Source organism: Hipposideros armiger, unplaced genomic scaffold, assembly GCF_001890085.2.
Source record: "Hipposideros armiger isolate ML-2016 unplaced genomic scaffold, ASM189008v1 scaffold_45, whole genome shotgun sequence".
Classification (NCBI taxonomy): domain Eukaryota; kingdom Metazoa; phylum Chordata; class Mammalia; order Chiroptera; family Hipposideridae; genus Hipposideros; species Hipposideros armiger.
Window position 1 is genome coordinate 4,452,073 of NW_017731395.1, and position 13,577 is coordinate 4,465,649.

Genomic DNA, 13,577 nt, shown 5'->3' on the forward strand with positions numbered 1-13,577 from the left:
TTCATTGTTAAATCCGTGCGTGTTTAAAATCTCAGTTGTCTTTTTATTGGGGAACAGCCATGGTCATTGGTTACATATTGCTTTCATGCTACAGTGGTGCAGTTGACTCTTTTAAGGAGGACGCAGCTCACAGTGGCCCAGGTGGGGATCAAACCAGCAACCTTGGTGTTATCAGCACCACGCTCTAACCAACTGAGCTAACCGGTCACCCCCTCGGTTGTCTTTTTTTACCCTTCTGGGATTCTTTCAAAAGGAGAGAGAGCAAGTAAAATGTTAAATACGTATATTAAGCTTTTGTGTATGTTATGGTGCCTTGTTTCTGATGGATTTTCCTTTGCTTTTTTTTTTCCAGACCATCCAGACCTTTCAAGTTACCCAAAAGGTAAAGTAATCTGGATCCTCTTATTAAATAGCAACTTACTTACATGCTCTTCCCTTCTGGTGTTTTCTCCACATTTTGCTGCTATTTCCATTTTCCTGATTCATATTTTCATGAAGGAAAAAAATTTCCCCTGAGTTGGCTGCTTGAGGAATCCTAGATCTCCAAAAGCAGTTTTAATCTCTAGGTAGATATTTAGCATTTAAACTCTATTTCTGTTTAATTATTTATGGTTGTCTAATTATGTTGCATTTCTTCCTATAATGGATTGGCTTCTCAGTGTCCTATTTGTTGAGAAGAGAGATACCAATTCTGCCAACTTTCATGACTTAAATTCATGGCACTTTATTTCAAATAGATTGTTGGTGTTTCTTCCTAAAATTTTTATTACCATATTAAGATGGAAGTATTCTTTTATGTAGAAATTTTAAAGTTTTATCTTTTCAGTAAGAAAAGCAAATTTTTTAAATGGATTCAAGTTTCTGGAAAAAATCCTTGTCTCACCAGATGTCTTTGTAACTGTGGTTCCAGATATAGTATTATTATACTTTAAGGAACTCTAAGTGATCCCTGAAATTCACTTCTTAAGAAGCTCCGATGCTGGTAACTAAAACCTGCCTCCGGAGAGTTACCCACTCTTTGGAGTAAAACTACTACATAAATTTTAATTAGTAAACTCCCCTTTCATTTAAAAAAAAAGCAACTTTTTTTTCATGAAAAAAAACTTATATTTTTTTGTGGTAAAATATACACAGTATAAAATTTACCATTTTAATCACTTTTAAGTGTATAGCTTTATGGCATTAAGTCCATTCACATTATTATGCATCCATCTCCACCATCCTTTTCCAGAACTTTTTTCATCTTGTAAAGTGAAACGCCATACCCATGAAACAATAACTATACATTCCTCTCCCCCAGCCCCTGGCAACCACCATTCTACTTTCTGTCTCTATGAATTTGACTACTCTAATACCTCATACAAGTGGACTCATAACAATATTTTATATGATCTTGTGACTGGCTGATTTCACTTAACATAATGTCCTCAAGTTTCATCCATGTTGTAGCCTGTGTCAGAATTTTCTTCGTTTTTAAAGCTGAATGATATTCCATTGCATGCATTTACTACATTTTGTTTACCCATTTTTGTAAAAAGAAATATGGAAAACGGTAAAGGGAAGAGGTTGTACAAGTAAATATGGCATATTAAGAAAATGGATTTCCATATGTAGAAGTAATAGAGCCTTCTCAAATGACTAAAACTATATTTTCTGTTATTAGATTGATATTTTTTACGAGTGCTAAATTCTGCTTTAATACACACATAAACACAACTCCTTCAAAAAAGTCTTTCCTGGTTCCCTTTTCCCACCCTAGCTGGAAGTAATCTCTTCTTTTGTTGAATTCACAAAACATTTTATCTATATCCCTCTGAAAACACAGCTCTGCTTATCTGGTTTTGTAGATATTTATGTACGTGTCTGATTTCATGTGTTAGGCTCCAAGTTCCTTGTGGACAAGATCCATGTCTGCCATTTTTGTTTTCCCACAATGCCCTGCATCCTTACCAAGTAATGCTAATTGTTGAATGACTCTATTGCTTCACAAGAAAGAGTTCTGTATCCTGTTTTCTTCTGTGAAATTTCTCAAGCTTCAATCATTCCTCCCACTACATTGATAGTTGATGCCACTGGGTTTGTAAGGAAAAAAGGCATAACTTCTGGTTCATTTGAAAGGAAACTGATCCATTTAAAATAAAGTATAACAAGTAATTGTATGACTGGAAAGTTACGATTACCAGCATTTTGAAATGCTTGCCTTTAAAAGGCAGGAGGAATAAGAAGAGTTATGAAGGGAAATAGAAAGGAAGAAACCAAAGATGAGATTTTTAGAAAGAAAGGGGCAGCTAAAGTGTTAAATATTGCTCAGGTCAGGAAAGACGAAAACCAAGACGAGTTAGTTGATTTTGGTGGCTTCAGAAGAGTCATGAGAGCAAAAACCAGGCTAGAAGGGGTTAAGGATTGGGTGGTTGGTCAGGAAAAGGAGGTCTCAAGTCCAAGGCACTTAATACTCTGTTGAGTGGCTTTCTGCTCAGGAGGGAAGGGGAGAAAAGTAAGCGTGTTCCCAGAAAAGCTTGGAAGGGCAAAGGAAAAAAACTCCTTGCAGCTAAGAGAGGAAAATTTACTGTGGAGGGAGGGGCTTACTGTAATACAAATGGCCCGTGTAAAAGAGGCCCCCACATGATGTCACTTGAGCATACGTTAGCCCTGTAAGACTCTGAGTTTATTTATTTTATCAGTTATTTCTGACCTGGCACCAGAGTAAACCCAATGATAAGGTGGCTGAGAATCTCTGAGTATATTTGAGGGACTTCCCATTGGATACTCATGAGAACTTCCAGCATGGCGGTAACAAGCTAGACCAGGAGCCAGGCAGCACGCCCACCACCTGGGATCCACAGGCCACCCGTGAACACATTTCGTTCCTTCTGCCACTTGTTTCCTCCTGTAAAGGAGGATGAGTCCTTGAGACCTGTGTGCTATTTGAGACTTAAATCTATTGAGAAGATGCTGTGAACTTTTTATACAGCAGCACTGGCAACCGAGGCAGCTGCTCCAGCAATGGGGGCCTCAGGGAAAACTGTCACCTGGCCATTCATTGGAAAATGTCTGCCTGCTGTAACCCAGGTGTTACAGAGGCAGATTGCATTTACACTTACTGTTGGGTGTTGTCTAAAGATTTCCAAAATTAGATCAGGCAGATGAAAGACAAGCATTACATGATATGCAGAAGAACATATTCGAGTGAAAGGAGTCGTCCTTTGGAAAATTCTTCTAATATGCATGTGGTCCACTTCTCAAAATAACGCGCAGGGGCTCTGTTCTTTAAACTTAGTTCGAATACATTCCTTGAACCCAGACTCACCAGGAGTGGAATTAGCGAAAATAACTTAGCAGTGAAATTTTACAGGCCATTTTTAATTTCCTTTACTTCCCCAAGTTTCCTGCTTTATTAGATGTTTATCTTAATATTACAACCATTGTCTGAGTTTCATATTATACATGAAACTTTTGTTTTCCACGTGGTACCCGTAGCTATAGGATATCTCAGCGTAGAGGGCAGGAAAAACAGAAATATCCTCGGCAATAACATTGTGGGGTTTAGGAGAAACACTTGTCTGAATAAAACCCACTCAGAATAGCTGGGCTTTCCCCCGTGCTGCTTTGTGTATTCAGGACGGTGGTTGCATTCTTCAGTGGTAACGTTGCCTCTAGGAAAGGTTAGCACGTGAAGCAGCTGTGTGTGGAAGTGGGACTGTAATAGAGTGAGGTGAAACCTGTGTGGAGTGTATTGAAATCACTAATGCCAGAAAGCCTCCATATGTAGTCAGTGCACAGATATGGTGCATAGCAGCGCTGTAAAATCAAAACCAAATGTTTTCAAAGGGAAGAAAAGCAATTATGGAGGCGGGTTTCTAAGGTTGCTATGCATGTGTGTGCAGATTTCTCGAGAACACAAAACAAAAAGTCATTATATGGGTAAATTAAACCACAGTATGAAAACTAAGCAATTTGGGGCCCACCGCCCTCTATTGATACATGTTTGTAGGTAAAAATGAGTAACTTCTGGTTCATGTGAAAGAAAATTGATCCATTTAAAATAAAGTATAATGAATAATTGTATAAGCCTGGGGCCATTTTCATTTCATAAGGGCTGATATTTTAAAGGTCTACAATGTAAAGGACTGTTTTTAAGTCTGAAGCAATGAAGAGAAAGTCTCAAGGGTACTATTGACAAAAGACTTTATTGCTTCAAACCAGTTACTTTCATCTTAGTTTGCATTTGGTGGAGGAGGAAATAAAAGTATAGAGGATATAAGTATTGGGTGTGTTCTAGAAATTCGAAAGCTTCTGATGTTTTGTATTTATATATGAACAACCACAATCAGCATACTGTGATTTATATGTTTTCGTTATATTCAGAATTATTCTTAATCCATCTTATCTAGCAAAGTTTTCCTTAATGAATTTTTAGATTCAGAATTTGCAGTTTAGTGAATAATATTATTTAGACTTGAAGTCCTATGGCTCTAGATGGTTTTGCATGGAGAAATGAACTATTCGTGTGGCTTAGGAATTTAATTTAAAAATGTGAATTTGGGGAAGCATATATTTGTGGCAAGTTGACTTATTCCTGATGTTTTTCTGGTGTTTGAAGCCAGAGATGGTATCACAGTGGTTAAGAGGCCAGACTCTAGAACCAGACTCCTGGGTTCCAAACTTTGTGACTTTGTTTTTTTTGAGGTATAATTGACATAATATTATATTAGCTTCAGGTGTACAACATCATGATTTGATATGTGTATATACTGCAAAATGATCACCACAGTAAGTCTAGTTAACATCCATCACCTCACATAGTTACAAATTATTTTTTCTTGTGATGAGAACTTTTAAGATCTACTCTTTTAGCAGATGTACAATACACTATTATTAACCATAGTCACCATGCTGTACATTACATTCCCATGACTTATTTATGTTATAATTGGACTAGTTTTCTGACTTTGAACAAGTTATTTGAACTGTCTGTGCCTGTTTCATTTCATAAAGTTACTGTGAGAATTAAATGAGATAATAATCTATGTAATGGATAAGAGCCACCGGAACTTCTTGTAAGTGCAAACCATCCTACTTTATTTTCCTAAGATTACTTTTAAAAGAACAACAGTGAAAAATACCTGTGCAGGTACTCCTTTAAAGCATAATTACATTATAATTTCCTTATTAAAATTTAATTTGAAGTAAATACCCCCACAAAATCAGATGTATGAAGTTGACGGATCAGAATATAAACATCAACAATCTATTCTTAGAGACATATAGTAGCTTTTTCTAGAATTACATTTCGAGCCATCAACTTGATTTAACCCTCCATTGGGCGCAACTGATCTCACAGATTCAGCATTTATAGGGCTGCTATATCTGGCAGGTATACTGCATAATAATAGGCAAAACTTACACTGAATTTATGTAATAAACATATATTGTTTTTACTTTGTGGCAAATTAAAATTTCATTCTGAATCAATAATAAGCATGCGTACACATTATTTTCACTCATTTTCAATTTAAATAAATAAATGTCATACATGCATCTAGTAGATGCATTGTGCCCGAACTCGTAACTTTTGCATTGCATCCGATGGAGGGTTAAACTGCTAGCATCTAGCATGATGTTGAAGACAAAACTCACAAATGTATATGAGTAAGAAGCCTATTTCAGATGAGCCCGAAATAGCCATCGCAGCAGCCAAATGAGCTAACCTTGTCCACAAGTAATTGTTTCTTCTTTCTCTAGTAAAAATTCAAACCTGAAATTGGCAAGATAGACTTTATTATTTTTTAAATTAAAGTTTATTGGGGTGACAATTGTCAGCAAAGTTACATAGATTTCAAGTGTACAATTCTGTAATTTATCATCTATATATCACATTGTGTGTTCACCACCCAAGGTAGACTTTAAATGTTAGAAACTTCTAAATGTTGTCAACTTCTATTGAGCAGTCCATTCATGTCAAGTTCTACAAGTGTCAAGATAGTAAGGCATGGTCCAAGATTTCATGGAAGGGACACAGAAACAGGTCTTTCTGGCAAAGGTGGTGCATGAGGGTGTGGGAAGGGTTTCGGGGACAAATGGCTTGATGGTGGGGTTCGGTAACAGAGGGGTCGCCGACGTGTAGTAAGATACCAAAGCCAGGCTGGAGTGATTGGATGGTAAAGGGAAGGTAGATACAGGGGTGTTTGTTCATCTAATCAATAGACAGTTATCCAGCACCTTTTAAAAGATCCTGTTCTAGGTGCTAATACTGCAATAAATAAATAAATGAATAAAACAAAAATCTCTACCCTCCTGGAACTCTCAGCCTAATAGATATGTTCATTATCATTTTCAGCTAGAAAGAAAGTTACAGGTTTATAGGAAGTTTTTGGCATTCTTAAGATGTACACCACATGAACCTGGAATGGGCTGAGTTCTTTTTTAAGAGCTGATAGAATAAAAGTATGGAGAAAGGGAATAACCGGAGAACCACAAGGTCTGGAAGGGATTGCAAGGGGGATGGAGCCTCTGTTAAAATATATGTTCTTTTACCAGGAAGGACAGGTGGTAGAGCTTCTCTTTTCCGAGCACAGCGGTAGATATAAAATGTTATTTGTCAGAAATACAGAGGATGCTGACCGTCAGTAACCTGTGGCATAGCACCACTGATACTTTATCACAGAAATGAGAGGACAAGTTCTATTACAATTACATATAAGTACTTATAATCTCATTACGTCTTTTATGGACAAATGCCTGTACGAGGTCAGAAATAGGAGGACTGAATCTATTGCTCTCCTAGGTAGCAGAGAACCCTGTGTTGCTTCTAAGAGGCCTTCTTTGTAATTTCTCTCTGCTCCTGTAGTTACGCAGCCCTGATAGCCGACTGGCCGGTGGTGGTCCTGGGCATGTGCACCGTGTTCATTGTGGTCTGTGCCTTGGTTGGAGTATTAGTGCCCGAGCTTCCTGACTTCTCTGATCCATTGCTGGTAAGGAAAATTGAGCCAGTAGAATTGCTCTGTTTTCTTCAGCCCCAAATCATCTCTAACAATGAAGTATATTAATACATGTTGCATTATGTTATTTGGTAGCTCATATTTTAAAAAGCCTTCTCAAGTAATCAGTAAGTACCATATTTTGCCGCGTATAATGCGTACTTTTTTGCCCAAATTTGTGAGGGAAAAATAAGGATGCGCATTATACATGGGTAGTACTAATTCTGTAGCTATATAAATGATTTTAATTCTTATATTTATGCTTATGAGTTAAAAGTGTAACTCTAGAAAAAAAATAACAATATCCATATGCAGAATAATACCCTGGAATATGATAATTGGTTTTGTTGAACTTACAACGAACTTGCAATGACAAAGAGTTCTTGGCCTTCTATGATGTGTAAATATCATAAATTTGTTACCGGTACATAAAATTTCTTACAGCATAATATGTTAAAAAATAAATGCTAAAGTTCCTTTATAATACAAAAAAACAAGTGCCTAAATGTAAACAAATAAAAATTTGAATTAAAAAAATTACATAAAAGCTTTTTTCCCCTGAAAGTTTGGGCCAAAAGCATGCGTGCACATTATACATGGCAAATACAGTATAAATATGTCTTATCTGTATTGTCAGGTTCTTAAAAGGTCAAGGAACTTGCTCACCATCAGAAATCTGGGAATTTTGCTTCTTGGTCCCCATTTTAAGCTAAAAAGCAACTGGAGAATCTAAATACTATGAAAATGGTTTCATAAAGTCTTTAAGACTGAATGTCTCTTTTTTTCCCCAAAGAACTTACAGGAATTTCAGTATTACTAAGAGAAAGCAGAGTCTGTTTTTAAGTAAATACATCTCTGAAGTGGAATAATGAGGAAAATATGAACAAGGATAATGATATTCTCTTTGTAAAACACTGTAACATGTACAGCATAATTTAATTTGACCATAAGCTTTTATAACATAAAAATACGTATTTACTAAATGCTTAGGTATGAATTTAAAAGAAGCTTTAGATACATTTTCCCCCTCTTTCTTGAGACATGTAACATACCAAAGAACCAAACTGTTTTGTCACAGAAAATAGGTGATCATTATCGTGTCAAGTCATCTTGTTTTAATGCAGTTCACCTCTGGAGTAGCTGTGAGGAATGTCTGTATTTTCGGTTGAAAGCTATACATCATCACCTTGACGTTGCTTTCCCAAGCTGCTGTAACTATCCTTAGCCTCAAATGAAATACACTAATGGGAATTTGTAATATTTTGCCTTAGGGTTTTGAACCAAGAGGGACTACAATAGGCCAGAGACTGGTCACGTGGAATAACATGGTGAAAAATACAGGCTACAAAGCAACGTTAGCCAATTATCCCTTTAAATATGCAGATGAGCAAGCCAAAAGGTAATTTTTTATTAATTTTCAGACAAAACATTGCTTAGTGAATTCTACTTTTAAACATCGCCTGAGCAAAAAGATTAAATGTAAAATGTGTGGTTCAAAATCTTTGCCATGGAATTTGTTTAAATTGTCATTGTATTACAAGATTTTGTTGTTTTACGATGAGAAAGTGAGAGTTTGGGGGCTTTTTTTTTTTTCAGAAGTGAGAAAATTAAAGTTGGTTGCTTATATTAATCCTTCCAACTTCATTTCAAGTACTAAATAGGTCATGACTTTGAGGATGTACTGTTATGAGTATGTTTATTGGCCTTGAAATACCTAATATTTTACTGAAGATCAAATTGTTTCATTTCAGCCATCGGGATGATAGATGGTCAGATGACCATTATGAAAGAGAAAAAAGAGAAGTTGACTGGAACTTCCACAAAGACAGCTTTTTCTGCGACGTTCCAAGTGAGTGGCATTCATAGATGCACAAACCCCTTAGCAGTTTCCTAGCCCTTGAGATTGAACATGATTAAAACCTAGACTAATAGGAGTGTGTTGCTAGCCACACAGCTTCATTGTTTCTACCTTACTTAAAGAGATTTTAGCTTAATTAACTTGTCATTTTATTCCCCTAGGCCAGCCAACCACTAATCTGAATTTATTTACCTAAAACAAAAATTAATAAGAAAGAGATGATTGAGTTATATTCAGTTTTAAGGAAGATATAAATCTAATAAAATTCTTGGCTTGGCCCAAAATTTCAAGTCATTTTTTTAAGCTCCTTGTAGTATTTAAAAAATATTCCAGATCAATAACAAGTACATATTGTTGGAGTGAACCGTAAAATAACCTACTGTATGATCAAAAGTACATTTTAAAATTTTGATTGCGTCAAAAAGCATATATTATTAGCCTTCTATGTACCTGTTTCATCACCAGGCGTTAGAGGTAGAGAGATGAACAGAATAAAGCCCAGAGGCCCAAAGCTTGCATGCCTCAGGGGCCACACTCATAATATGAGTGAGTCAGGCTTGCAGGGTGTAAGATGCTAAGACGTGATGGCGGTTGTGGAGAACTAAGGAGTGCCCCTGGGAAGAGATCACCTGCTACTTCCCAGCAGAATGTGGCCTTGAAGAAACGAGAGCCCGAATACTGTAAGCACTTCCCTGAGGCCAGGAATCCAGATTTTAATGTTGGCAGCAAATTCACTAAAAATCTGATGTAACCTAGAGTCAGCCTAATCACTGCAGCTGCCACAGAGAGAGCACTTGGCCTGGAGGAAATACATGTACATATGTAAGTCATCGATTAGCCCTAGTGATTAGCAGCGAGGAATTATGGGTAATTACAGTTTCTGACAGTGAGTGTTAGCATTAAAGCTCTTTTGATTTCAGCTTTTGTTGGTTGTTGAAAATCTCTCTAACATGTGTGTATTCCTATCTTATTAGATCACTAGAAGACCTGATTGGATCTTTGATGTTTCTAGATCTTGCCAAGCCTCAGGGTCTTTATTTTGGACACTGTTTCACTATATAGTAATAGAGAGATAGAAAGTAGGAGATTAGGAAGAATTTTATACCGATCCCAGGAAGCAATGCAAGTTTCTTTTTCTGTCTTATTAGAAAAGTTGAACTCTGGTTAGTTTATTTCTCTCAAAGCATTACTTATATATTGCTTACCCAGCATCAGGAAGAACATTAACAAATTCATGAAATATAGTCTTGTTTATATTTCAGTAGTCAACGCTAAATATTCATCTCATAAGTAATAGATTCTGCCCTGATAGAATCTTCAGGTCTACTAGAATGAAATGTTTCAGTTTCCACAAGGCTTATTTTGGTTTGCAAAATCAGTCAACATAAGATACAGCCATTTGATGAAGACAAAGAGTTTACTAAAGAAAACTTCATAATCATGAATAAAAAGCTCATGTAATCAAGCCTTGTTCATAAATTTGCAAGTTGACTTTTTTTGTTGTTAGCACAATTAGGCATCTTCGATAATGTAAACTAATCTGCTTTGTTTTGCCTGGTTCGATTTTTTGTAATGGTTGTGGAAGAAGAAACAGTACTTACCGAGCACCTATTTTTCATTATCTCCTTCAATTATCACAACGATTTGAGATGGGCATTGCTGTCTCCATTTTAATGGTGAGGAACCAGTGAAGTGGCTAGTTGCTCAAGGTCACCAGCTCAGGAAGGACCAGACCTGGTTACAAGGCCATGCCCTTTCTGGTATATCAAACAACCGCCCTTATTCAGAAACGTATTTTCTATTAGTATGACTTTCAAAATCTTTTTCTAGACTGGTGTACCCGAGAGGCCATGTACTCAGCCGGAATGTGGAGGGCGTCAGTGATCCTGGCCCGCAGTTTATAGTTGACTGTTTAGAGCTCTCAAATTGATCACCTGCCATCTTTCCTCTCCAGTTAGCTGCCAAAGAGAACGTCCTTATAATCCATCCTTGAAATTCCCTAGTGCATCATTCTTGGATTGTATATACCATTGTGGTGATGTGTTGCGAAATTAAAAGGGAGGCATTTGATTAACTGCCTGTTGAAAGTTCAATGGATTGTTCTTCCTAATTATAGTCTAATCTGAAATGCATTTGTTAATGAAATCCTGTGATTTTTAAGATGCACTGAGTAGACAAAGGCTTTGAGCTCAGACAAATTATAGCATTCCTTTTTTTTTTTCTTTTTAACATTTTCTCCTGGAATTTCTTGAAGGGAAGGGGCCCCCGCTGCTAATGAATTGTCCATGTGGTCTCCCAGTTTGACCTGCTTCTGGATGCTGAGTCCTATGAAATGCACGAAGACTTTATAACCCTTTTTCTTTTCTTTTCTCATATCACCAGGTGACCGATATTCCAGAGTAGTATTCACTTCAGCTGGAGGAGAGACATTATGGAATTTACCAGCAATTAAATCAATGTGCAATGTAGATAATTCAAGGGTATGTAAAGGAAAACTGAAATATGTTTAGCACAACCAAGGTTATATTTTTGAAACTCTTACTGCCGAGCCGGTGTCGGATCAGATGAAAATACTTAAGTGGCTTACCTACCTATCGACGAGTAAACACCGACAGGCCAGCTCTGCAGTCTTTTAGATCCCGGGATCAAAGTGTCTCTGTGTTTCCCCACCTTTAAAACATACCATCTTTCTCAATAAAGGACTCTTTTTCTTTCTCACTCCTGTTCTCTGTCCATGATAGTCTTTTGTATTCTTTCACAGCCTATTTCCTTTCAGGATAATAGTTAAGACTTTTTTTTCTTCTTTTGTCATATTTTTCTCTTTCCTAATCTATGTTCATTGTTCAATGCATTTTCCCCTGAGGCAACTGTCAACATCTTAATTATACATTGAAAGGCCTGCCTCTCTAGCAGTCAATGGGTCAGTTGGGCCTGTGACCTCAAAGGAAAATTTAGGGCACAGGCTGGGGACATCAAAGGGTATAAAGACATATCTGTGTAAATGGCCAGAGTAATCCAATCCATGTTGCCCTGAACTCTAACCACCTTGTTGCTTTAGAAGACAGAAGGATGCAAGAGGACAGATGTCCTCTCTTAGTCTTCTCTGGATCCAAAGTGATGTCAGCACCAGAAAATGGAACGGCTTAGCAGAGCTGTCAATTTCAGGGGTTCTGGGGCAGCTTCTGCAAGTACAAACTGCTGTCTGATGTCACTAATGGGCCCGTCCAATCACAGTAACCAGGCAAAAAAGGAACTCATGGCATTCTGAGCATAACTCTAAGGTATCAAATCACTGGTTGGGTGAAACTCGAATCACGCACAGTGCTAAGAGCTAGCCTGGTGACTCCGTGCATCTACCTGTTCTAACAACAGCGTTTCTAACCCAATAGGAGGCAGAAAGGACTCTGAGGTCACCAGACCTGCAGTCTCATTGTGCTGCTCCCTTCCGAGCAGTAAGGGCTTACCCAGCTCACCTGGTTCATCCCAGATCTCCTGACTTTATTCTTCATGCTGAGAGGCTGTTTTTATGTTTTGAAAATAACTTCCCCTTTGATTGAGCTATTCAGATTTTCTGTGAGTGCCATCTTTTCTCTGTCCAATTCCAAATAGACCAAAGGCACAAACCACCTAGAAACAGACCACAGATTCTTCATCAGCGGTCAGTTTTTATTTGCCGTATTTTCTTCTGCAGCACTCAGTTCATTATTTGGAAGCTGTGAACTTATTTCTCCTTGTCATGGGTGACCACCCTTCTTATGTAGAAAGTTAGCTCTGGACTAGTAGGTATGCAGAGTACTCGCTCTGTGTAAGACTGTGTGCTCGGCACTTTCTGTCTCCTACGCTGGGCCTGTGACCTTGGAATTTACGATGCCTTTCAACGGATGAGAGGTGAAGCCAGTCTGATTACTGTATAATCACAGCTTGGATGGGAACAGTTCATTAACTTCTATGCCTCAGTTCTCATTCTTCTACCTTCGCACTTGGTCTCTAGACCTTCCTCCCCTGAAGACCCTGAAGTGACTGAATTCGTACATTTGATTAATAGCTGATTTTTACTGAGTGTTGTTGACATTTGTCAGGAAGTGTTCTGAACGCTTTAATGAATTGTTTTGTTACTCCCTGAATTATTGTTATTCATCCTCATGACAGTGTTATGAATTAAATACTATGATCTTGGCCATTTTACAGATGAGGAAAGCTCACACAGGTGGCAAGTAGCAAATGCAGGATTCGAACCCAACCAAGTGTTAATATAACTCCAGCCTGTGCCTTCTGCTCCCTGAATGCAGAAATAACCCCCTCATTTTTGTTTTGTTTTGATTTACTATAAATGCCATTTCCCACTCAAGTGAACCTTAAAGAATCACCATGGTCTAGAATAAGTATCTTTTATTTTCAAGAGCTAGCAATGTATTCTGAGTACATGTTAGACTGAGTAGACTCAGAGACTCAAAAGCCAGTAAACAGGCTTGTGCCCTTATAGCTTTCATAAGTGAAAGCAGTATATTCTTTCACACATACACCTCATAGTCACATATGTCTTATATTTATTTATGTATATAGATGCATCAGATGATTAAAATCAGCATCAATAGGTAGCTTACTAAAAGGCATACCAAAAGGATAAGTAAGTTGAATGAATTCCCTGAAGGGGAAATAATGGGAGGAAAATCATAAAGCTAAGGATGAGATTTAATGTGCAGTAACACTGCCACAGAGAGAGCACTTGGCCTGGAGGAAAT

At 37.5% G+C, this 13,577-nt stretch overlaps 1 protein-coding gene across 16 annotated transcripts in view; it reads left to right on the top strand.

Moving 5' to 3' along the window:
* The window catches only part of DISP1 (dispatched RND transporter family member 1), a 172,960-nt gene that overhangs the window by 151,704 nt on the left and 7,679 nt on the right, over positions 1 to 13,577 (top strand). For all 16 annotated transcript variants that reach the window (XM_019639616.1, XM_019639615.1, XM_019639617.1 and 13 more), the window contains 5 exons: positions 353 to 382; positions 6,848 to 6,971; positions 8,249 to 8,376; positions 8,729 to 8,826; positions 11,218 to 11,315. In XM_019639616.1, coding sequence (XP_019495161.1) covers positions 353 to 382; positions 6,848 to 6,971; positions 8,249 to 8,376; positions 8,729 to 8,826; positions 11,218 to 11,315 — 478 coding nt within the window. The remainder of the gene's footprint in view (positions 1 to 352; positions 383 to 6,847; positions 6,972 to 8,248; positions 8,377 to 8,728; positions 8,827 to 11,217; positions 11,316 to 13,577) is intronic.